This window comes from Typopeltis vanoorti, chromosome 12 (assembly GCF_054136105.1).
Source record: "Typopeltis vanoorti isolate ZY-2024b chromosome 12, IOZ_Tvanoo_1.0, whole genome shotgun sequence".
NCBI classification, from domain to species: domain Eukaryota; kingdom Metazoa; phylum Arthropoda; class Arachnida; order Uropygi; family Thelyphonidae; genus Typopeltis; species Typopeltis vanoorti.
Genome location: NC_143560.1, coordinates 50,527,414 through 50,550,810, shown reverse-complemented (window position 1 = coordinate 50,550,810; position 23,397 = coordinate 50,527,414). Strand labels below are relative to the sequence as shown.

The 23,397-nt window shown below is 35.9% G+C and overlaps 1 protein-coding gene across 4 annotated transcripts in view; it reads left to right on the top strand.

Moving 5' to 3' along the window:
- The window catches only part of LOC150100781 (GRB10-interacting GYF protein 2-like), a 525,021-nt gene that overhangs the window by 202,032 nt on the left and 299,592 nt on the right, over positions 1-23,397 (top strand). For all 4 annotated transcript variants that reach the window (XM_090401532.1, XM_090401529.1, XM_090401530.1 and 1 more), the window contains exons 12-13: positions 9,765-9,873; positions 21,544-21,645. In XM_090401532.1, the coding sequence (XP_090257658.1) occupies positions 9,765-9,873; positions 21,544-21,645 (211 nt within the window). The remainder of the gene's footprint in view (positions 1-9,764; positions 9,874-21,543; positions 21,646-23,397) is intronic.

Sequence of the window (23,397 nt, the reverse complement as noted above, 5' to 3'; positions counted from 1 at the left end):
AAACTCAAACCCTTCCATGTTAAAACACCGAGGATCTATGGATCACCAAAAATTCACAAACCAGGCACACCCCTACGCCCAATTGTGGACAGTATAAATAGTCCCACATACAAACTGGCTAGACATTTAGCGAAGCTACTAGCCACTCTCACTAACAATTCTCCCTCCTTTGTCAAAAATTCAGCACACCTAAAAAGCATCTTACAACATCTCACCCTAAAAAGCTCAGACTTAATAGTAAGCTTTGACATCACTTCACTATTCACAAATGTACCACTAATAGAAACCCTCAATCTACTGAAGTCACACTTCCCCCCTGATATATTTGAACTATTCAAATTCACAATACATGCAGGATATTTCACATGGAAAGGGAAAATATACAAACAAATTGATGGGACAGCCATGGGCTCCCCCCTTCCCACCCCCTAGCCAACTTTTACATAGAACACCTGGAAAAACAAGCAATCAATACAGCCACTCTCAAACCAACACTTTGGCTACGCTATGTTGATGATGTGCTTGCTATTTGGCCACATGGCCCTGAGACATTGAAAACATTCTTAGCACATTTAAATAGCCAACATCCAAAAATCCACTTTACTATGGAACTGGAAGCCAACAACTGTCTGCCCTTCCTGGATATACTCATCACACATCTCCCAGATGGTTCCTTATCATTTTCAGTTTTCAGAAAACCCACACATACAGGCAGATACTTACACAAACAATCACACCATCATCCTTCTCAACAATATGGCATATTAAAAACGCTAACCCATAGAGCGAGAGCAATCTGTTCAAATGACAAGGCTCTTACTGCTGAACTGACTCACTTACGCCACACCTTCTTGGCCAACGGCTACAATCCACAAAAAATAAACAAAATACTAAACACTCCTAAGAAACCCCTCCCACCATCCACCACAGAGAACTACAACAAAACAGTCACCATCCCTTACATTAAAGGCACATCCGAAAAGATCTCAAGAATTCTCAATAAACATAAACTACGCACTACATTCAGACCATGTAGCAAATTAGCCACCCTCATCCGCTCACCCAAGGACAGCATTCCTCCTTTATCACATCCAGGAGTCTACCAAGTACCCTGCTCATGCAATCAAGCCTACTACGGTCAAACAGGAAGAACTGTGAATATCCGCATCAGCGAACATAAACGATACGTCTGGAATTATCATTATGGGAAGTTGGGCCTAGCAGACCATGCTTTGGATACCCCTGCACACAGGATCAACTGGAAAAACACAAAAGTACTACACAGAAACACATATAAATCAGAGAGATTGTTCTTAGAGGCGACAGAAGCCCTTAAACACACTCCAAATCTCAACAAATATGGCTGTATTAACTTGCCGAAGATCTGGGAGACAGTCATATTAAGATAAAACTAGCACTTTTCTAGGACTCTAGTAATATATGATAGTGGTTTTTTTTTTTTTTTCTCAGATAGAGGGCGCCAAAATCAGGACTCTAGTCTTTGTGTTGCTGCTACAATTTTGTTTAAGTACACCATGTTGTTTTAGTCTCGCGTATTGTGACAAACAGTGTTTTTGTGCTCTGAAGATGCTGGTTATAATACCAGCGAAATATCAGCATCAAGTTAATAAATTAATTATTTACTTAGTTTCTGTGTTCTATTATACCGTTAAAATAATAAACAACATGTTCGACGAACACATAAGTCTGTCCACACATATTAAAAATTGCTTGATTAAAAATATTTCATCCTCACCACGAACAAACACCAATAATAAAAGCTTTGTATCAATAGCAATGACAAGCGCAAACGAATATCGGCATTAGATCGCAGTGCATTTATTTTGTAATCTAAAGCGTTAATCGAACAATTCCAGTTATTAACTATTCAATCAAAACGTAAGCTGTAACCTTTAATATGTTGTACTGCATTTATATAATGTTGTAAGCATTGTTATTATTTATAACCACAAACAAACTTTAATTTTTTCATTTTTTCCTTGGGGGTGCTGCAGTGTCGCAGTGCTTATGTATGGGTTGCCACTGGTGAAGCGGCAAAAGAATTGTCAGTGCCCTTGACCATTTTGTTTAATTTGAGTCTCGTGTCTGGGTTAGTCCCTAGGAGGATGGAAAGAGGGGAAAATAGTATCACTGCATAAGGGAAGTTTCAAGACTGCTGTTGCAAATTATCGACTGATCATCATATCAGGAGTCGTTGGCAAGATTTTGGAGAAAGTAGTCAAGAGAAGAATACAGGAATGGATAGGTGAAAATGGGATACTGTATTGGGGACAGCATGGTTTTGTGAAGGGTAGATCATGCCTCACTAACTTGCTCACGTTTTATAACACAGTGACGGCTGAACTGGATAAGGGTAATGAGTTTACAGTCATACTGCTGGACCTTGCTAAGGCCTTTGATAGGATACAACATGGAATTCTAATCAGCAAACTGCAGCATATGGGGATGGATATAGGGTTGATAGGAGGGTGGTTTACGGGGAGATATCAGAGAGTAGTTTATTCAGGAGTAGAGTCCAAAAGACAGCCTGTGACTAGTGGTGTGCTGCAGGATTCTGTTCTTGTACCACTACTATTTAATTTGTTCATTAATGATATCGGAAAGAATCTATGAGGAACTATTCATTTGTTTGCTGATGATGAAAAGTTGGGTAGAGCAATAGTGAATGCACATGATGTCAAAATTTTGCAAGATGATTTGGGTAGATTGGGATGAACTGGGCTAAGGAGAATGGATGTCAATTTAATGTGACAAAGTGTAAGGTAATGCATTTTGGGGTGAAAAGATTAACAGCAGTATACCACATTGGTGGAACTGTACTCCAGGAGATTGACGAAGCCAGGGATTTGGGGGGTGTTGGTAGATAGGGAGTTGAAGTTTGTGGGGGGGGACATTGCAAAAGTGACTAAATCCGCTCATCAAATCACTTGGTTACTGAAGAATACTTTGACGAGCAGAGACAAGGAAGTTATTGTTTCTCTGAATAAAGCCTTGATAAGACCCTGTATTGACTACTGTGCCCAGATCTGGGCACCAGGGTTTCTTCTTGATGGGAAGAAAGTTGAGAGGATCCAGAGGCGAGTGACCAAGATGATAGCAGGTCTATGGAATGAACCTAATAAAAGAACAGATTGAAGATTTGTGTGTTGCAGACATTGGTTGATAGGCAGAAGAGGGGTGATATGATTGAGACATTCAAATTACTGAGGGGTTTCTCTCAGATTAATTCAGAGGATATTTTTCAGAACAGGTCTGGTGGTGGAAGGACTAGGTGCCATCCATGGAAACTGGGCAACAGTGTGGTTAGCAAAGGTGTTAGAACTAGGATTTTTGCATTGAGAGTGGTGAATGAGTCGAATAAGTTGCCAGAATCTGTTGTGGGTGCCATGACTGTGAGTGGGTTCAAGACAATGTGTGATAGATACTGTAGAAGCTGAATAGTTGTTGACATGATGTTTAGGGCCTCCCTCGATGAGTCAAAGGACTCCTTTGAGTTGCCCGTAATAATAATAATTTTATTATAAGTCTTCAAATATTTTATCACAAAGAGTTACTTAATAGTATACTAGTTTTTGTTAATGTATTTTCATAAAAATAAGAAAATTTTGACCACTATTACCATATTAAATGTGTACCTAATAAATATTGATACTAAGTTTTCAATATTTTATTTGGAGTAGTGGTAACAATATAATTTTTATAGATTTAAATACTGTTTATAAATTATGTAAACATTCATAATAGTGCTTCACAATATAAATGACACCAAGGGAGGAAAAAATAAATTAATTTGTTGAACTTATTAATATTTCACTAGTTTTCTACCCAGCATCTTCAGAGCACAAATTATAACTGTGACAAGCCCACAGGCACTAAACTAAATCATTAGAAACAATTCAAATTGTAACTGAAGCAGAAGTGATGTACTAACAGTCTTGCTTTCTGGTCTCAAATTGACTGTCTTTCAAATCTTTCACAAATTAATGCTGGCATATTTGGGAGAGCTTTTCATAGCAGATGCTGATTCTAAAAATAGTCTTTCAGACCTTTATATAAATATATCTGATCCACACACACAAGGCCATAAGACCTGTAGCACATTAGTGCCATATGTGTGCAAGAGAAATAGAAGAAAGGAGGAATCTGTTCTCATTTTGCCTGAACAGCTGAGGGTTGTAATCTGGGGAAAGCAGAGTGGGAGAGAGTGTTCCAGAGAACAGAAGTAGATGGAATGAAAGAGGATGCAGGAAAGTTGGTTCGGTGAGTTTCAAGATGGACTGTAAAAAGGGTGTTTGTTAGCAGTAGCTCTAGTTTTAATGATTTTGGAGGAGAGTGGAGGAATAATCGTGGCCAATTCAGCAGAGCACTGTCCATGAAAGTATCTGTAGAAGAGGCATGAGGCAGAAACTGAATATCTCTGAGAGAAATTGAAGTGGGTATGTGAGAGAGGAATCATTAATTAGCTGGATTGCCCTCTTCTGGATAGAATTGAGCAATGTTAGAGAGGGTTTTGGTGCACCACTCCCAAAAGATGGGAGCAATATTCCATGGCTGGACAGGTTTGGGTTTTGTATAGAGTTAGAAGGTGGGAAGTAGTGTCTTGTGCAAAAAAAGTACACAAAATTTTTTGGCAGCTGCAGAAGCTATTATTGAAATGTGGTTGTACTAGGAAAGATTGGAGGTGCAAGTCAATCCAAGAAGAGAAATTTGAACTTGTTTGGATATCTCAGTCTTACTGAGGGTAAGGAAGAGGGATGTGAGCTCTTTCTTGCGAGAGATCAGACAGGACTGAGTTTTGGTGGCATAGAAGTTGACAAGGTTGTCCTTGCCCCACTGAGATATAGCTAGGAGATCTGAGTTCAGGTCACTAGTCATGTTAGATCTTGAGGATTCTAATACTTGAGCACTACAAGGTTTGTCAAATGAAAAGGTAGAATGGAGTGTACTATCATTAGCAAAGCTATGGATAGGATTGAAAGTCTGAGAGAGCAGATTATTTGTATACAAGAGGAAGAAAGTGGGTGAAAGAACCCTGAGGTACTGCTGCATTATTGGTGGGTAAATCTGAGGAGAGTAAACCATCCACCATGACACACACAGCGAGTGACCAGTGAGAAAGTTGACAATCTAGTTGTAGAGTGAGGAAGGCAGACCATAGGATGGCAATTTAAGTAGGCTCCTGTACCAAACCTGATCACATGCATTTGAAATGTCAAGGGCAGTCACGTGAGTTTCTCCAAATTTCTCCATGGCTTGAGTCCAGAGGTGGATGGTGAAAGCAACAAGATCATTTGTAGATCACAAGTGGCTGAATCCATACTGCTGGTCACTGATTAGCTGACATGACTCTAGGTGGTTCAAAAGTTGGTTGTTAATGACCTTCTCCATAGTTTCAGAGAGAACAGAAGTGAGAGCAATTGGATGCTAGTTCATTGGTTGACTTTTATCACCTTTCTGTGGAATGAGTTGGATGTAGACCTGTTTCTGTGTTGTAGGGTAGATGCCAGTTGAATAGGATAGATTGAAGAGGCGATACAGGATAGGTGTTAGTTTTGAGACAATTTTTTAACACAATAGGTGGGATACCATCAGGACCAGATGCCTTGCTTGTGTTCAGTTAATAAGGATTTTTCAGATTTCTTTTTTGTCAGAAGACTATGGGCAATATGAAGGGAGCCTTTCTTGGTAGAGTGGAGGGAACTTTGCCTAGGTCATGAATGCATGAATTGGAAGAGAAGAGTGATGCTAATAAGTTGGCCTTGTCTTTAGGTGGAAGTAACTACAATACCATCTGATTGTAAGAATGGTTGAAATCTGAGTGGGCAGAAGTTGCATCCTATTGCCTTGGCAATTGACCAGAAGGAGCGACTGCCATTTGCAGTAGGCAAGTTTGTGGTATTTGGCCCTTTCAGAGTCTGACTCAGACTTGGTGATGATTTTTTTTATAACTTGCGAGCTGCAGTGTGGGCAGCTGGAGTTTTGGTCTTGAGCCATTTGTGGTAAGTAGAGGTTTTTTCTTTCTTTTTTCTCAGCCACCATTCAAGACTTGGATGGTGACTGAGCATTTGAAGTGGAATAAAGGGTGATTTCTGTTATTCTGTCTGAGCAGATCTTTTGATCATAAGAACTGAAGCAGTCGTCAGACCATGGGAAGGATGAATAGAAGTCATGGAGATCCTCCCAGTTGGCACCCCCAAAGGACAACAGACTGTGAATTGGTGGGTAAAGAGTTTTCTGTGGCAAAAGAGACTTGTATGATGTTGTGGTCCAAGTTTCCAAGAGAAGAACTGACAACCACAGTATACCTGGAAGGGAGAGCTTGTTAGGAAGAGGTCAAGTGTTTTGGCAAATTGAAGGGGGTTGTCAGGTATTCTGGTCAGAAGATTGATGATCTGAGATAGGTTGATGCCGATGGCAAAGATCTCAGCATCCCTGCCTGCTTGATCATTGAAACTGGAAAAGGGGAGCCAACATGAGTTATGGAATTGAAGTACCCAAGAAAGATGACCTCACTATTGGAGTACTTAGACCGCATAAAGTAGTTTTAGAGAGAAAGTTGAAGAGGTTGGAGTGGTTGACGGAGTTTGGAAAGTGAAAGAGGGAGTATATGAAAAGGGCAAGTTGATTTGGTAGAGAAATTCTGAGCCAAAGCAGATCAAATAGTGGGGATTCAAGGATTTGCAGTCTCTGGCATGGCATGTCTGTTCTCATGAATGCACAAGTGCCACCTTTGTCATAGAAGGAGTTGCATAATGTGTAGTTTGGGCAGTTGAGATTGGATTTCTGATAGGAATAGTACTTCTGGTTTAGATGACTGTAGGTGGTGGTGCACATCGTTTATATTGCTGTTTTGGCCATGGATGTGGAATTTTTTTTTGGGAGGTAAGAATTAATGTTGGTGGATTGTTTGATTTCTGTTGTTTTTTATGATTTTTGGGTTGGATTTTGTGTGTGTGTGTGTGTGTGTGTGTGTGTTTTTAACTGTTTTTTGTGGGAGAATTTTTGTGATTCACAGTTAAATCACATTTCTTTAGGTGGTTGTCCATTGTATTTGATTAGGAAGAGATAGAGGAAGTGGGGTATGCAGTGAGAGACTTGCAAACATACTGCCCACAACACAGGTAACACAATCTCCTGTCCATACATGGCCTTGACAGTTCTCCCTGCAGCCACAGTATTAGATCACAAACTAGCAAAATACCTGGCTGCAGGATTTGATGCTGACTGATTGGGAAGCCTCCAAATTTGTTACTAACTAGTTCGGGCCCACCTGCAGAACCATTTTACTGCTGTATCCTTGGATAAGGGAGGTCTTGTCTCCCTACAGTGAGATAGTATGTCATTGAGGGTATCACTCTCACTGCATGTGGGAAGAGTGGGGTGGTTGGAGACAGAAACCACAACCCTTTTCTCCAGTGACCAAACATGGCTGCAGCCACTTCATGTCTCTAATAAGCAAGGTGGTGGTATTTCACTGACTTCTGTCAACTTCTGTGTAATGCTGATCCTCCTAATTCAAACTTTTACCATACAGATGATCACAGATGTAATTTTTGTGTTCTTCAAGGTTGAATGTTAATTGATTTTCCAATCTGTCCAAAGTAAGTCAAACTGCAGCCACAAGGGAATTTTTTTAACTGTATGTGTTGGTTGCAGGAAGATTGGATATTTTATCTGAGCTGTAGCCATCGGCTAAAAAGGTGTTATGAAGGTCCCTGAGCTCAGTTTCAAGATCGTTACAAATATTGTCATACCCCTTAATCTTCATCTTACTGTTTAATGATATAAACAGAACAAAATAAAAACAAAATAGTATTTATTAAGTTACTAATATCTGTTTCTCCGAGCTCCTCATTTGCTCCATTTTTTGTTGCCTCACTTTTTAAAGAGAACAATGAAAGCCTAACACTTCAATTTTCAAGTCAAATGTTGCTTAATGTTAATATGGCAACCTGCATGGTAAGCAGGTTATTTTATTATATTTTTATTATCTTGAATACTTGTAGACCATCTAAAGAAATGCCATTTTCTTTTTGCATCCCTTGCAGGAATATTTTGTATGTCTTTGGCATGCTGGATGCTTATTTAGCCATGAAAAATGTCAAGGTTTACCATATAAACACAGCTTCAACGTTGGTCAAACCAGAGTGGTATCTACTGTCCATTCATATTAAGCAACATAGGTTTAATAGCAAGTTTTTTTGTTTTTTTTCCTCATCATAACAAATACTTAACTTAAATATGCTTCATGCAAAATATCAGAGATATTCATTTTTAACTTAGTATTAAAACAGTCTTATCACCAACTATTTGAACATTATGCATATTGCATCATATCGTTTTTAGATATAAATATTATAACATAACCATCTTGTTTTCTGCTTTGTAATTACTCAGTTATTTCACAAGATTTCTCACTGTTCAGATATAATTGTCATCTTGCTTTATAGAAAGTAAATTGTTGAATGCATCATAGAACATCTTTTTTTCAGCATTCTTAGAAGATGTAAAATGTTACATAGCCCACCTAGGTAGCTGATTGCAGGTTCAGTAATCTGGAAAATAGATACTGAGTGCCATTGAGTTTTGCCAGGAACAACACATGGCCAGAAAGAAGAGACCACTTATGTCTGCTGAGACTGACTTTTCATATGCACCACTGGATATTTTTTTGAAGGTTGGGGAGGGAATAAGAGGGTGTCCATGGAAGTTGAGAATGAATGCAGCCGAGAAAGAGGTGTGAGAGTTAGACTAGATTCTGATCCATAGAGTGGTGTTGAGATTGGAATTGTTTGCTTTTGAAAGTGATGAGTATAGGTAATGTGAATGAGTTCAGGAAAAGGTGTGACAGTTGTGTGGGTGATATGCGCCATCCTTCAATGAGCCCCTGACTCCCCGGAGTTCTCTAGTCATAATTCTGAAGTTCTAATAACACAGTTATTTTAAATGCTTATATTTTTTGGATAACTATTTTCCAGATGGGAAATTGACAGTTAATCTTGTTCATGTTAGGTTGGTGCAGTAATGCTGGGTCAGGTTCGCGTAGAAAGGCATCACAAGATTCTCTGTATAATTTCACATATTTAAAGATATGATGAAGTGCTGTTTTCTGTTATATAGTACTGTTTCTAGTTATCTTATGGGCAGCTAATCCCGCATTCAATGGTCATCAGTTTTTATATTTGTATGCTTAAAAGATCTTTGTTTCATCACCTGATGGACCACCACCCTACTTATTTAAACTCATGAAGTGGGTTCAACAGTTCCTTGTTTGGTTTTTAGAGCAGGATATGTGGATTATGTAAAATTCAAATGAATAAAATTAATAAAGTAGAAGAAAAAATCAACCCACTCACAGGTACTAACATACTATAAGTTTACAGCATTTCATGAGTGGAAATCAGATAAATAATTGCTGTCCACTTGAATCTATCTTGTGTAAATTTGCTTTCTATCAATAGCAAAAAAAAAAAGAGAGTTAAGACATGGATAATTATTCTTTTATTATTAATATACTATTCAAGTTTTCACTAATTACATCTTCAGATTCATTGTGTATTATGATTCATAAAATTAGTACAGATTATTATTATTTTTAAATTCATAATTCATTTTTTTGTTTAGATTTCTTTGGGGAGTGACATTTATAATGCTTTGGTATGATATCTGATATATTCTTCCCCGTTCTAATGCCTAAGTTAGCATTATAATAATTTTATACTATAGTGCTGTTAAATTTCTAGGAGGACCAAAGGGTTGTACTTCAGGCAGTTGATAAGTCTGCAGTCTTACCAGTTCATCACGAAGATGCTTATAAATGGTTTTATAGAGATCCCCAAGGAGAAATTCAAGGTAAATTGTAGTTTTGAAGCATATTTATATATATATATTATTACAGTAACCTCCATGGAGCCAATAGGCTCATCATGGGGAGCTCGCTCATCCAGCAACATATCTATCAAATTCAAATATCAATTTGAATTATTTTCACTCTCTGCATTTACAATGCACTCTGGCAGTGCATTCCACTCACCAACAACTCGCCATGTAAAAAATCTACTCCTCACACTCTTTTTTACCTCATCTTTATACAATTTCCTGGGATGGTCTCTCATCTTTCCCATCTTAACATTCCTTTTGTATTAATCAGATATAATCCCTTATCCAACTTGGTCTCTAGGATGACCAAAGGAAACAAAAGGAGGGCTGCTATCCACCAAGTTCTGTAATCTATATTCCCACAAGCATTCTGCATAATTAATACTTCAGCAGAGTACTGATATCACTTTGGTTATTTGTCTATGGACTCTTTCTGGTGTTTCCATATCACAGTGAAAACTACATGACTAAATATTTAGCACAGTTGTCCATGTGTGGTCTAGCCACCTACTTCTCTACGTATCATTGTACATTTTATTATAGCAGCAATGCTATGTGCAACCTTTGCAACACTGGAATGTGCTCTTAGAACTTTAGGCACTGTCTAAAATCACCCAATGATCTCAAATTTCTTACATTCCATGAAGCACAGCTTCACACTACAGTACATAGCCTTACATCTCTGCACCCCACAGTGTAATGCTTTGCATTTATTAATATTTAAACTATAGCCCAACTCATCTATCCAAGGTAAAAGTCTATTCAACTCTTCCTATAGATAGTTAACATCAGCAATGCTCTTGGTTATTTTACCTAACTTTACATCATCATCAGCAGCAAACATATGAAGCTCCCAAGTAAATCCACATGAAATATCATTAACAAATAAATTAAACAGTAGTGGCCTGAGAACAGAACCCTGCAGCACCCACTGGTATGCCTTGGGGTTCATTATTAACACCATCTTTCAACATAATGGGGGGGGGGGAAGCTTAAGGGTAAAAGCTGTATAACTGAGAGGAGACCTTCACATAGCCTTTAAAGGAATGCAGAGAACTGACCAGGGCTTCTGATCTAATGTCCAATCCTCCTGTTAGGTATCGTCCTGGATACTGAATGAACGAGGATGGACTGCAATTTGGGATTTAGCCAACCAAATTGTATTCTTATTGGCTTTAACCATAATACAAAATTATGGTACAACATGTCAGAATTTCATGCCAGCTGTGGCGTTGCATTAAACAAGGCTCCACTTGTTTTCGCCAGGGAACTAGGGCGAACAGCAAAACGTCAACTAATGGAACAAATCCTGAAACACACCCTAACTTAACATCATCAGAGCTCAAAATTGATACTATTCAACATAAGAAGCCTGAATGGCAAAGAAATGGAGTTGACTGAGGAATTGGATAAATGTACCAGATCAACAAAATAGGGGTGACTGAAACAAAAAAGACAAAAACTGGTAAGATCTTTCTAAGCATAAATACAAAATTTTATATTCAGGCAATTGGGGAAGAGGAGTAGTATTCAACACTAAATACGAGTTTAATCTTCTTGAATGGCAGACAATATTAAGTAGAGTGATGTGGGCAAATATCAGAATGGGGACCTGGACAATGAGACTTATTTGTGCCTATGGTTCTACTAAGGTAGAAGTTAGGAAATTTTTGAGGTTTTAGAGAAAGCAACTGACATAACAAAAAAGGAAAAGTTGATCCTTGCTGAAGATCTAAATAGCAGAGTAGAAAAGGATTGTCAGACATACAGAAATCTTTTGGAAAAATTTGGAGAAAAGAGAAAACTAATAATAGTGGCAAATATTTGTTGGATTAATGCTCAGGACATGGATTGGTTATTATTAACACAGTGCTCCAACATAAAAATGTGCACAAATTCACATGGAGAGAAGAGGCAAGGAATAAGAAAAGTCTCATTGACTATGTTATTGTTGATAGTGATGTATTCTCACTGGTACAGGACACTAGAGTGTACAGAGGATTTGAAATTGAAAGTGATTATCATTTAGTCTTGAGCAGGATAAAATTGAATTTCATACTGAAAAGAAGAATGTGAAAGAAAGTTTTAAAGTGAATAAAAGTTGAGCAGCTCTCAGATGTGAACTGTAGACTAAAATACACAAATATTATTCAAGAAAAAATGAAAGAGTTTGAGAACAGGAACCAAACCTTGGAGATTTAGTGGCAAACCATTAAGAAAACATTGATTCAGCCAGAGAGGCATGTAGTGAGGTTGTCTGCAAGGATAGAAAAATCAGAACTGCATGGTGGACAGAGGAAGTTAAAGAGACAGCGAAGGAAAAGAAGAAAGCATATCAAAAGTTCCTGGCAAATAAGTCAGCTTGTACTCTTAGAGAATACAGAGACAAATGTAAGAAAGCTAAACTGTGTAAAACTAGCTGAACAAAGTCACGGGAAGTCTTTGATAAGAAAGAACATGGAAAATAAATATCAGGAAGATGGCAAAATATTCTGTAGGTTGCTCAAACAGCTCAGAAATGGAGGAAAAAGTGCTGTAAAAGGAATTAGAGTTGATAAACAAACAAAAAAAAAAGTTATTTTAACACAGTTATAGAATCCATAATTTCAAAAATGAATACTGATCACCATGCAACACTAAAAGAAAAGAGTTGATAACGGTGACATGAAAACTGGAGAAAAAGATATGCTTGATGGATCGATGGAGTAATTACTTTGAAAAATTGCTAAGTGAAACAAGTAGTGACAAAAAACATTGAAGTCATTCAATCAGGAATACATTTCCATACTTGAAGTAGAAAAAGCCATCAAAAGCCTGAAATGTGTACAGAGATCTGGAGCAGATGATATTTTTGACCAGAAATGCTCACGTATGGAGGTATAAAGTCTTGCAGTGGCTGCACTGCATAGTTCAGAAGACCTGCACAGTATTTCATATGTGATTGGAGTGGATCTCTCATAGTACTCATATTAAAAAGGAAAATAAAACAATGTTAGAATTGGAGAGGTATTTCCCTACTAATTATTCCTGGTAAGATTCATGCAAGTATACTTGAGAAATGGTTGAGAAGGATTGTGGAAGGGAAGCTTGGTGAAGAACAAGCTAGATTCAGGCCAAAAAGAGGCTGTCAGGATCAGATTTTCACTTTAAGACAAATAGTTGAGAAATTTTAGGAATGTAACAAAGATCTATATTTAAGTTTTGGAGATCTGCAAAAGGCATATCACAAGGTGCCAGAAAAGCTGTTAAAAATGCTACAATTTTATGGTGTCAATGTGGCATTATATCAAGCAATGCTTAGTCTTTATTTGAGTTGTAAGTTAGCGGTTAGAATCGAAGGAAGTACAGGAAGACGGTTGAATGTTAAAATCTGGTGTCAGACAAGGATGTACATTATTCCCTCTGTTATTTATTATCTATATGGATCACATTATGAAGGAAAATGGTATTAAACCTGATATTGAAATTGGAGATGTTAACCTCAGCTCTTAATTTATGTAGATGATGTTATACTTTGAAATAAATTCAGTGCAAGTCTGTCTGCAAGATTCCCCGACTAAATTGAATAACTGTAATAAATTTTATATGAAAATCAGCAATAAAAAGGCAAAGACAATGAAAATAGGCAGGAACATTGAAAACATCAACTGTATCCATAATGGTGAAACTATAGAAGAATTTTTAGTAAAGATGGTAAATTAAATATGGACATAGACAACAGAATCAACAAAGCTGGTATGGTAGGAAGTCAACTGAATAAATTTATATGGAATAAGAGAGAAATTAGTCAGAACACTAAATTAGCTATATACAAGACAGTGTTCAAACCAATTTTAACATATGGATCTGAGAGATCTGCTATATTTACCAATTTTCGGATTGATGCACCAAAGAAGAGGATCTGAGAGCTGGGTTAGAAATAAAACACTCAAACAAAGACCACAGATATGAGTCCTGAGAAAGATTAATGGGTGTGAATAGATGTCATTCAATGGCAGTATCATATTAAAAATGAGGATACTATCATTGTTAGCAGAGCTAATTTTAGATGGTATGGTCACTTACACAGAATGTGAGAGAAAAGATTAAGAAACCAAGCATTCTCTGTCAGTTGGCTGGGAAAAAAAGACCCAGAGGAAGACCAAGATATAGGTGGATTGATACAGTAAAAAGTGCCTTAGAAGACAGAAATATAAGACTTCATAATGTTGGAGTCTTGATAGATAACAGATTGATTTGGAGGAAAATTGTTGTTAGGAAGTTAATTATGATGCAATTTTTCATGTAGTACTATCATATCCTGTACCTGTTGAGGGTACCTGTCAGAAATTTGATGAATGTTTCAACATAATAATGTGCACAAGTTCACACAAAGAAATAAACCTTCTTGACTATATTATTGTTGATAGTGATAGTTTCATGCTGGTTCAGGATATAAGGGTATAAAGTGGATTTGCAAATTGAACTGATCATCATTTACCTGTAGGGTGACAATGAATATCACATGAAAAGAGCAGTTTGTAAGAAAGTTTGAAAAAGAATTAAAGTTGAGCAGCTTTTTCAAGTGAATTGTAGACTCAACCATACAAACATTATTCAAGAAAAAATTAAATAATCTGAAATAAACCTCGGTGTCTCAGTAGCAAACACTGGAGAAAACATTGAATTAGCTACAAAGTCATGTAATGAAGTTTACAACGATATAAAAATAAGCACACCATGGTGGACACAATAAGTTAAAGAAGCATTCCTAGGAAATAATTCGCTACATGTTGTGAAAGAATTAGTTAGAAAAAGTTAACAACTAAACTATATGTAAAAGCAGCTAAAAGATGCTATTGGAAGACTCCCTTAAGAATACATCAGGAATCCAGCAAAATTTCTGGGTATTGAAAAAGCTATTAATAGAAGAAAGAGCACTGTAGAAGACATTAAAGATAATAAAAGTAACATGAAAACTGAAGATAAGGATATTTTAGATGTCCGGAGTAATTACTTTGAAAAACGTAAATGACACAATAGTGGTAGAAAATATTCAAGAGGAACAGAAACGAGTGTGTGTGTGTGTGTGTGTGTGTATATATATATATATATATATACACATATATATATATACACTTGAGATAGAAAAGACTATCAAAGCATAAGCATCTGAAGTAGATGATCAGAAATGCTCAAATATGGAGGTATTAAATTTTGTAGTGGCTATACTGCAGAAATCCAGTATCCTGGTCAGAAGATTAAATTCCAGATGATTGAAGTAGTGTTAGAATTACTGAGGAATAGCTGTTTCAGGTATCATTTATGCAAGCATACGAGAGGCTAAGAAAAGTTGATCAAGAGAAACTTTGAGATGTTCAAGCAAAATGAAGGTTGTCAAGATCAGATTTTCACTTCACGATAAATGATATACCTAGAGAAATCCTTTTCAAAACTACAATTTTATGTTATATGGCGTAAGTGGGAACATTATAGAGCAATATGTAGCCTATACTTGTATGTCAGCAGATAGAATTGAAAAAAATACAGCAAGATTGTTTGATGTAAAGTAAGGGGCACTATCTCCACTCTTATTCACAATCTGTATGAATTGCATTGTAAAAGAAAGTGACAGTAAACCTGATATTAATCAGAGATATCAAACTGAACTGTTTGCTTTATGCATATGATGTACTCCTAAACATATCCAGTGCATGCCTCCAGGATTTTCTGATTACATTGAATAACATTTATAACAAATTTAGCATGAAAATTAGCAATAAAAAGACCAAAACTATGAAAATAGGCAGAACATAGAAACTTAGGTGCATTTTGAAAGGAGAGCCTATAAAACAAGTAAAACCATTTGGGTATCCAAAGGTACCCAAATGGTTCTCTAAGTTTTTGACCAGGTATAATCTTTGCTCTCCAGGCTACAGCTACAGACCACAGTTTGAATCTCACTGTGGTCATAGATATTTTTGGGTATCTTTAGATAGTAGATATCTAATTCAGTACGAGACTGCCATTACTATCCTGCTTATTAGATTTCTTTCTTCTATCCAATAGTCTCTTGCAGAACATCAATGACAATGCAGAGGCTGCTGTGAGAAACTGTGCAGAAATAGGAAGATGGTTCTGGACAACAAGAGGCACGAGACAAGCAGATCCCCAAACATCTTTGTCCTGCTTTTAGAAAGAACATTGGTTGTCATAAAGGATAATATAAGGAGAATTTCAATGTAAGGTACTAAGATAAACAACTTGCCATTTGCAGATGACAGACGATTTGTGTTAAGATGAAGAGGAACTAGAAGGAAGTGCTGAAGATAAGTGAAGAAGGAAAGAGATATGGGCTGATAACGAACATCAATAAAACGATGTTCGGAGAGAAGAGGATGAAAAGGCAATTAAAGGTCAGTGGATAAGAGCTGGAAGATGTTAGGAACTTAACATGTTTTGGGAGCAATGTAATGCATGATTTAGACTGTAATAAAGAAATAAGATCCTAGATAACAAAAGCTAAAGTAAACCTACAGACAATGGAAAAAATATGGAAAATTAATGGGTAGCATAAAGTGAGCCTTCCTATAAAGCTGAGACTGCTGGAAACATGCATATTCATAGGTACTCTCTATGGTTGTGGGTCCTGGGTAATGGTAAAGACTACCAGACAAATATTGACTTTCGAAAGAATGTCAATATTCATCTTGCAGAAAGAGTTTTATTCGAAGAATCATTCTATAAGAAAGATTCTTCGAATTGGATGGATACAAATAACAAATGGAGAACTATATTGCAAAGTAAACTGCAAAGAAAATCTAATGCAGAAAATTCAAAGGAAACTAATTTATTTATTTATTTTTGGTCATACCTGCAGAATGGATAACAGTAGAAAGATCAAAACCTTGATGCTTGGTACAATAGATGATATAAATAGACGATGGCCAAGGTGAGAGTGAGTAGGTGATGTGAAAGAGTGATGTGGAAATAGTTTGCAGGATTTGAGTCGTGGTGGTGGTGGAGAGAGAAGTGGCATAGGATGGTGAAACAGGCGTGAGACACCAATGGGCATTGGACCCATGGGCAATGATGATGATAATCTCTGCTATCCAGAGATTATCATCCTCATCTACAGACTGCAGTTTGAATCTTTCTGTGACCCTAGATATTTTTGGATATCTTTTAGATGATAGATATTTCATTCAATATGCGACCTCTGTTACTATCCTACTTATTAGATAACTTTCTTATATGCTGTCCTCAAGAGAAAGAGGATATCTACATTGTTTAACCATTAGCCAGTCCAAAATTGATGCAAAAAAACATGCTTCATTCTTTATATTAATTTTGAATTTGAGCTGTAACTGATTCACTAACTTTATAAATGGTGTTTTGCAAACTGAAGTTGGAGAATAGACTGGGATGTGAAATAAAAGTGTGAGGCACCTACTTTTTGCTCCCTTACCACGAAGTCTGTGTTGTAGTTCTAAAAATAGAAAACCTTACTGATGTTCTCACTAATTCTTTCAAGCAAAGTTTAAGTCCTCCCATTTTAATGTTTAGACATAAATTTAACAGCTGGTGTAGAATGAATGAACACAGATTTTTATTTAGGATTTTATGACACATTATATTAATTATTTTAGGGATTGCTTAAAGATCAAAGCTAGAAACTGGAAAACTACTTCCACAAAACTTGTAAGAAATGCGAAGAGCCGTCTTGGGGCATCTGAACCAAAGTCCAGTTATTGGCTCATGGTATGCCTCTTTATTAGTTGTCTACTCAGAAACAAAGAATGGGATATGCAGGCAATTTGAGACTTAACTGTCCAAATCAATAGTCTTATACAGTCATTCACAATATGGATATTGTACGTACAAACTGCCAGTTTTGCTAAATTAATGCTTTCAAATTGACTGCTGCAGCCTTTTTGAATTTAAGGTTTGTAATCAAGTAATTTCTGAAAGTTTCTTCTGGTGCTTGAATACTCTAACTAAAATTCTTTCCTTAAGCAGGGGATTTTAAACGGGCAACTTTTTCTAACCTTAGTAAACCTTCATTACTTTCACCTTTAATGTCTTCTAGGATGCAAACCCTGAGAACACATAAAAACTATGTTCAACTTTTTTATTCCATTGAGTCAGATATCCCATTCATTTTGTTTCCAGCCTACTAAATTGAAGTGTTTTTCTCATGCAAGTACATCCTTATGCATATCTATCTAGTCCCCCCCCCCCCACCCTCGATGTCACTGTTCGACATTGAGGTCTACCAAACAGGTTGCTGTTCAGTCTACCATTTTCTGTAATTGGATAGCCAGCTTTCTCTTTGGTTGTTCACAGTGTCATGGTGAATGGCACTATCTCTTCAAGCTTCACCACTGTAGGAATGGCTTACAGCTTTATTCTGTTGCTCACCCTCTTTCTCCTATACATAAATGACCCACTCTTGTCTAAGGTATTGCAGGGAGAGCATCTGTTATTAGATCTAATGGCTGCTCTCCCTTCATTAGATCTAATGGAGGGAGAGCACTGGTGATATGAATCACTAGTGCTCTCCCTCAAATACCAAAGAACTATTTTTTTATTTGTTATACTTTGTATGTCACTGTTTAGTGAACAGCATCTGCTTGACTATTTCTTAGTAATACAGTATTTGAAATGCTGTTTAATATCAAACATTAACCATGAGCTAGAGAGAAGAAGACTAGGGTTTAATAGAATACATTATTTATGCTGTTTACAATACTTGTATTTTATTTTTGATGTGATGTGAGCATGTTTGAACATATTTAAGATTTTTTTTTTTTTTTAATAGAGTAATTCATTATAATTATCTGAAAATCAAGCAAATCAGAAACCTAAAAGTATAACATAAATGCTGCATTTCTTAAAAATAACTTCAGTGTAGCCAAGATATTTATGATAAGTATATATAGAGAAACTAAGTAACAATATGATAACTTATGTGAATAATTATTTATTACCATTAATTCTAAAATTCAAATAGATAATGTTAAAAAAAATTATCAATATTTATTAAAAGTACTGATTGTTGTCATACTGAATCACTGAGTTTGCATTGTTGAATTTTCTGGTATGCATGTGTTAGGCTTTTGTTCCAATCATTTCATATACTGAAAATGTTTAAAAAACATGAATGAAAATATATGTAATAATTATCATAATGTTAATTGTTTCTCTGCTTACTTTCATTTCCTATTGAACAAATTTCTCACATTTATGGAAAGCCCATTTCTAAGCAATGCAACATTTAGTTTAAAAAAAAAAAATCTGAGGTATTGAAGACAGTAGTGTATCAGTTTATCCCTGCCTGTTGTAGAATGACTTTGCATTCACTTAAGACTTTTGCTAAATGCATCTGTATGTAGGTCAGGTAAATTCATACTGAAAATGTATAGTAGTATGCATATGATGCCCATCATTAGAATGCAGACAGACCTTTTTTGTAATTTTCTTGCATCCGTATTTACTCTTATTATGGTTTCTGTTCCACTGAATTTCATCAGGCTTTTCTAACATGGTGTTTGAGATAGATTCAAACAGAAAGTTAAAGCATTAGGCAACTGTTTCCAAGCTCCAGTTTATGTCACTCAAACTTTGATATTGTCTCTGGCATACCTCTGATACGTTACTTCTAGTGTCTAAAGGTCTTGACTGTGCCATTCCTCCTAAGAAAATGCCACTTCCAAACTTCTTTCCTCTGTTTATATAGCACTATCTGTTCTTACTAATGCAACAAATAAGATGAAGGCTCTGTAGTCCATAAACAATAACTATCATTATTAGGACATATAAAATCAATCTGTTTGAAATCAACATTAAAAAAATATATATAAAAATAAAAAAAATAGGAAGTTTATATTTTCTTACCTCTGGAAAACATAGGAATTGATTTCATTTGATAGTTTTTCATCATCTCCCTGCACTTTTACAATGGAAAAATTTTTTTCTCTTATGACTGAAATGCTAGACTACAGAAGCGAGGCAAGCAGAATGTGTATCCTTCTACTCAAGGTTGCCAATTGACTGAGTTGATGGCATACAACCAAAAATAAATCATTTTAATTTGTGTGGTTTTAATTTAAGTGGTTTCTGAATAACTGACTCAAACATATGGTCTTTTTTTAATCTAATAATTCAGTTTTACATTACATGTTTGTATTCTGTTACTGTGTCTGGATCACTTCACAGGTTCAGAGGGGAAAGCCTGCAAAACAAACTGTTGTAGTCTGCCTCACTATTCATTTATTGTCAGTTTAGTTTAAAATTATTCACATCATAATATATATTTGTCTTCAAAAATATCTGGAAAGAGGATAAGTGAATTTGAGAATACAAAATCCTTAAAGAAGCTGGCAATAATTGGAAGAGGAGCATTAAATTTTCAACCTTCAGGAGTCTGGAATGAAATTTATAGAACCTTATCCAAGTTTTAAGCATGGGAAATTATGGCATAACATGGATTTAGATTTTCTACAAATTAAGGACTAAACAATTTCATTAAGAAGTATATGGACTTGCAGTTTAATAGCAATTGATACAAAATCTGGGCAGAATGCATGCATGAATTCCACATCTGAGATACAGTCAGTTATATTTTTTATAGGGACTGCTTTGTTTAAATTGAAGTAACCATTGATATTTCTTCTCATTAGTGATTGGAAGAGAAGAAAATATTTTAATATAATTCCATTGTTATAGCTTTATATTGTTATTATTCATATGGATTGGAAGTAGTACGTATCTGTTGATGAATATTTTCTCTACTACTGGAAGGTAGGACTATGCTGGTTTTTCTTTAAACTTGTTGGAAGCTTACAACATAAAGGATATAATTTATTTCTATTAAACTCTTTTTGAAAAAAAAAGAAAGGATGTAAATTCAGTAGAAGTATAATTAATTTACCTGCTGTGTTTAGAGAACTACCACTGTTGAAAATTTACTTGGCTTTTTTTTGGAGTGCAATTTTTTATGGTTTACTATGTTATTTTTTTAACTTGTGTTTTTCTAATGAGTTTTCTTCAGTTAAGTTGAATTTGGTGCACAGCTGTCTTTGTTTACTACATAGTTTAAATTGGATGAAATCCTCATCAGTGAATTATTATTAATTTCAATTTTAACGACTTGTGTCTAATGGTTTGTTGTGAATAATATTTGATTAATTATATTATTTATTTAGATATACTTGAAGTGCTTTCTGATTTCAGGTAGAATAATTAAGATGAGATTGATTTGCCCGATTTTTATCACTGAGGGTGAATGTTTATTTTCTGTTGAAATATCTTATTCACTGACCAGTAAACATTAAATCTTTTAATATTTTCACCACATAACACTGTTGTTTAATGCTCTATATCTTTGTTAAAAGAATATTTCACTTTAGACAATGAATGGGTGTATCATGATATATACTACTACTTCCAGATGTTGTGCATTTTGAGATATATTACAAATTTAGGGTTAGTGCTAAAACATTGTAAATTTTATTAAATTAATAAATTATTAGCCTGCTCAAGTGAATTTCTAAAATAAAATATTTATTACTTTATTACTCTAAATAGTTCATCTATGCCAGTTCTAAATTAAAAGTTTCATTTGATTATTCAAGTAAAGCCAAACAATTTTATATTTTGAAGGACCTTTTACATGTCAGGAAATGACAGATTGGTTTAAGTCTGGATATTTCACTATGGGTCTTCTTGTTCGAAGAGGTTGTGACGAGCGCTTTGTCCAGTTAGGTGAGTGTTTTAATTTTATTGAGATGATAGGATTTTTTTCATCCTATAAAACAAGCATATTAGCTGGAGAGCTCACACTGTTACTTAACTTAATATGCTGGCCTTATAGTCTTAGTTGCTTTGGCTGTAATTCCATCCAACACAATCCTTTATTGTAATTCTGTCAAAGGAGCTATGAATCTGTTAACAGTCAGCATACTATGCAAACTTTGTTGTGACTGTACTGACTATTAACAGGAATCTGTTGAGCCAGTATTAACACTCTGCTTAGAAACAGTGTGTGCCCTTGAATCACATATAACAATAATATTATTGTTATTGTGTAAGATGTGCAGAAAATGCAACAGTATATGGTTAATTTAGAGAATGGCTTTATATGCTTTAAGAATAATATTTCATGAACTTTTAGAAGCATAATTTTTATTGATATGTATGAGGGTGGTTCCATAAGTTTCTGGCCTGACAAACTTTTATAGGAAGAAAACAACTGTGTACTTTTTAACATAATCTCCCTTTATTTCAACACACTTTTCGCATCTTTGAATTAAAAGTCTATGCCCATGAAAAAAATAGTCTACTTTGTCTGCAAAATGGCTTAAAGTTGCATCTTTCACCTTATCTGCAAATTTTCTTCCTTCAAGGTCTTTCTTCAGTTTTGTGATGAGGTAATCACTGGATTCTAGATCTGGTCTGTGGGATGGGTGTTCAATCTCTTGGAAGCCAAAGTTCTTCACTACAGCCTTACAACAATAGCCATATGAACTGGAGCATTGTCGCGAAGCAGGCGAACACCGTGACTCAGCATTCCTCGTCTCTTCTTTACGGTGTCATGCAATTTGTGCAGGAGTGAAGCATAATATGCATTCACAGGGGTATTCCTTTCCTTGAAATCAATCAAGAGAATTACCTGGCAATCCCAAAAGATTGTTGCCATGATCGTCTTTGCGGACTGTGAATAACCTTGGCTTTTTCTGAGTGGTGCTTTGCCTGGTTTGCATCGCTCCATGGATTCTCTTTTGGATAGAGGATCATAATAAAGGACCATGGTTTCATTCCCAATGACAATGGATTCTATCACCTCTCTCTGATTCCCTTGGCAAAGCTCTAAAAACTTGTGGGAACAGGTTACATGATGTTCCTTCTAATTAAAGAGAGAAGTCAGGGCACCCACATTGCACTGACCTTTGTCACGTGAAGCCTCTCATGAATGATGCGAAAGACAGTTGTTATGGAAAGCCCTAGCCTTGCTGAGATTTCTTTGAGCTTCAGCCATCTGTTATTGAGCAGTTCGTCTTCAACAAGAGAGACATTTTCCTTAGTCATCACTTCCACAGGCCAACCATCACGAGGATTATCTTCGATGCTTTCTCTTCCTAGGCAAAATGGCTGTTTAGCCATTGTTTAGCCCATTCCTTCACAATGGAATATAAAGGAGAAGTTTTCCTATACACCATCCAATCACTGTTTGAGAAAGCCTGTGTTTGGTGAAAAACTTTATCACAGCACGATACTCAGTTTTTAACATTATAGCCATTTAACATGCCACATGTTAGTCAAACGAGTGTCTCCAACTGAATGAAGCAATTATAGAGTTGAAACTGGTACATTAATTTCCCTAGTTTGTCTACCAACAAATCCAATGATCACATTTGTCTACGAGCAAATCCAACACCAGAGATGCTGATAGGTTGGTACTTAGACACATCAGTTTTTTTGCAACACCCTTGTACAACAGATCTATCATACATTCCT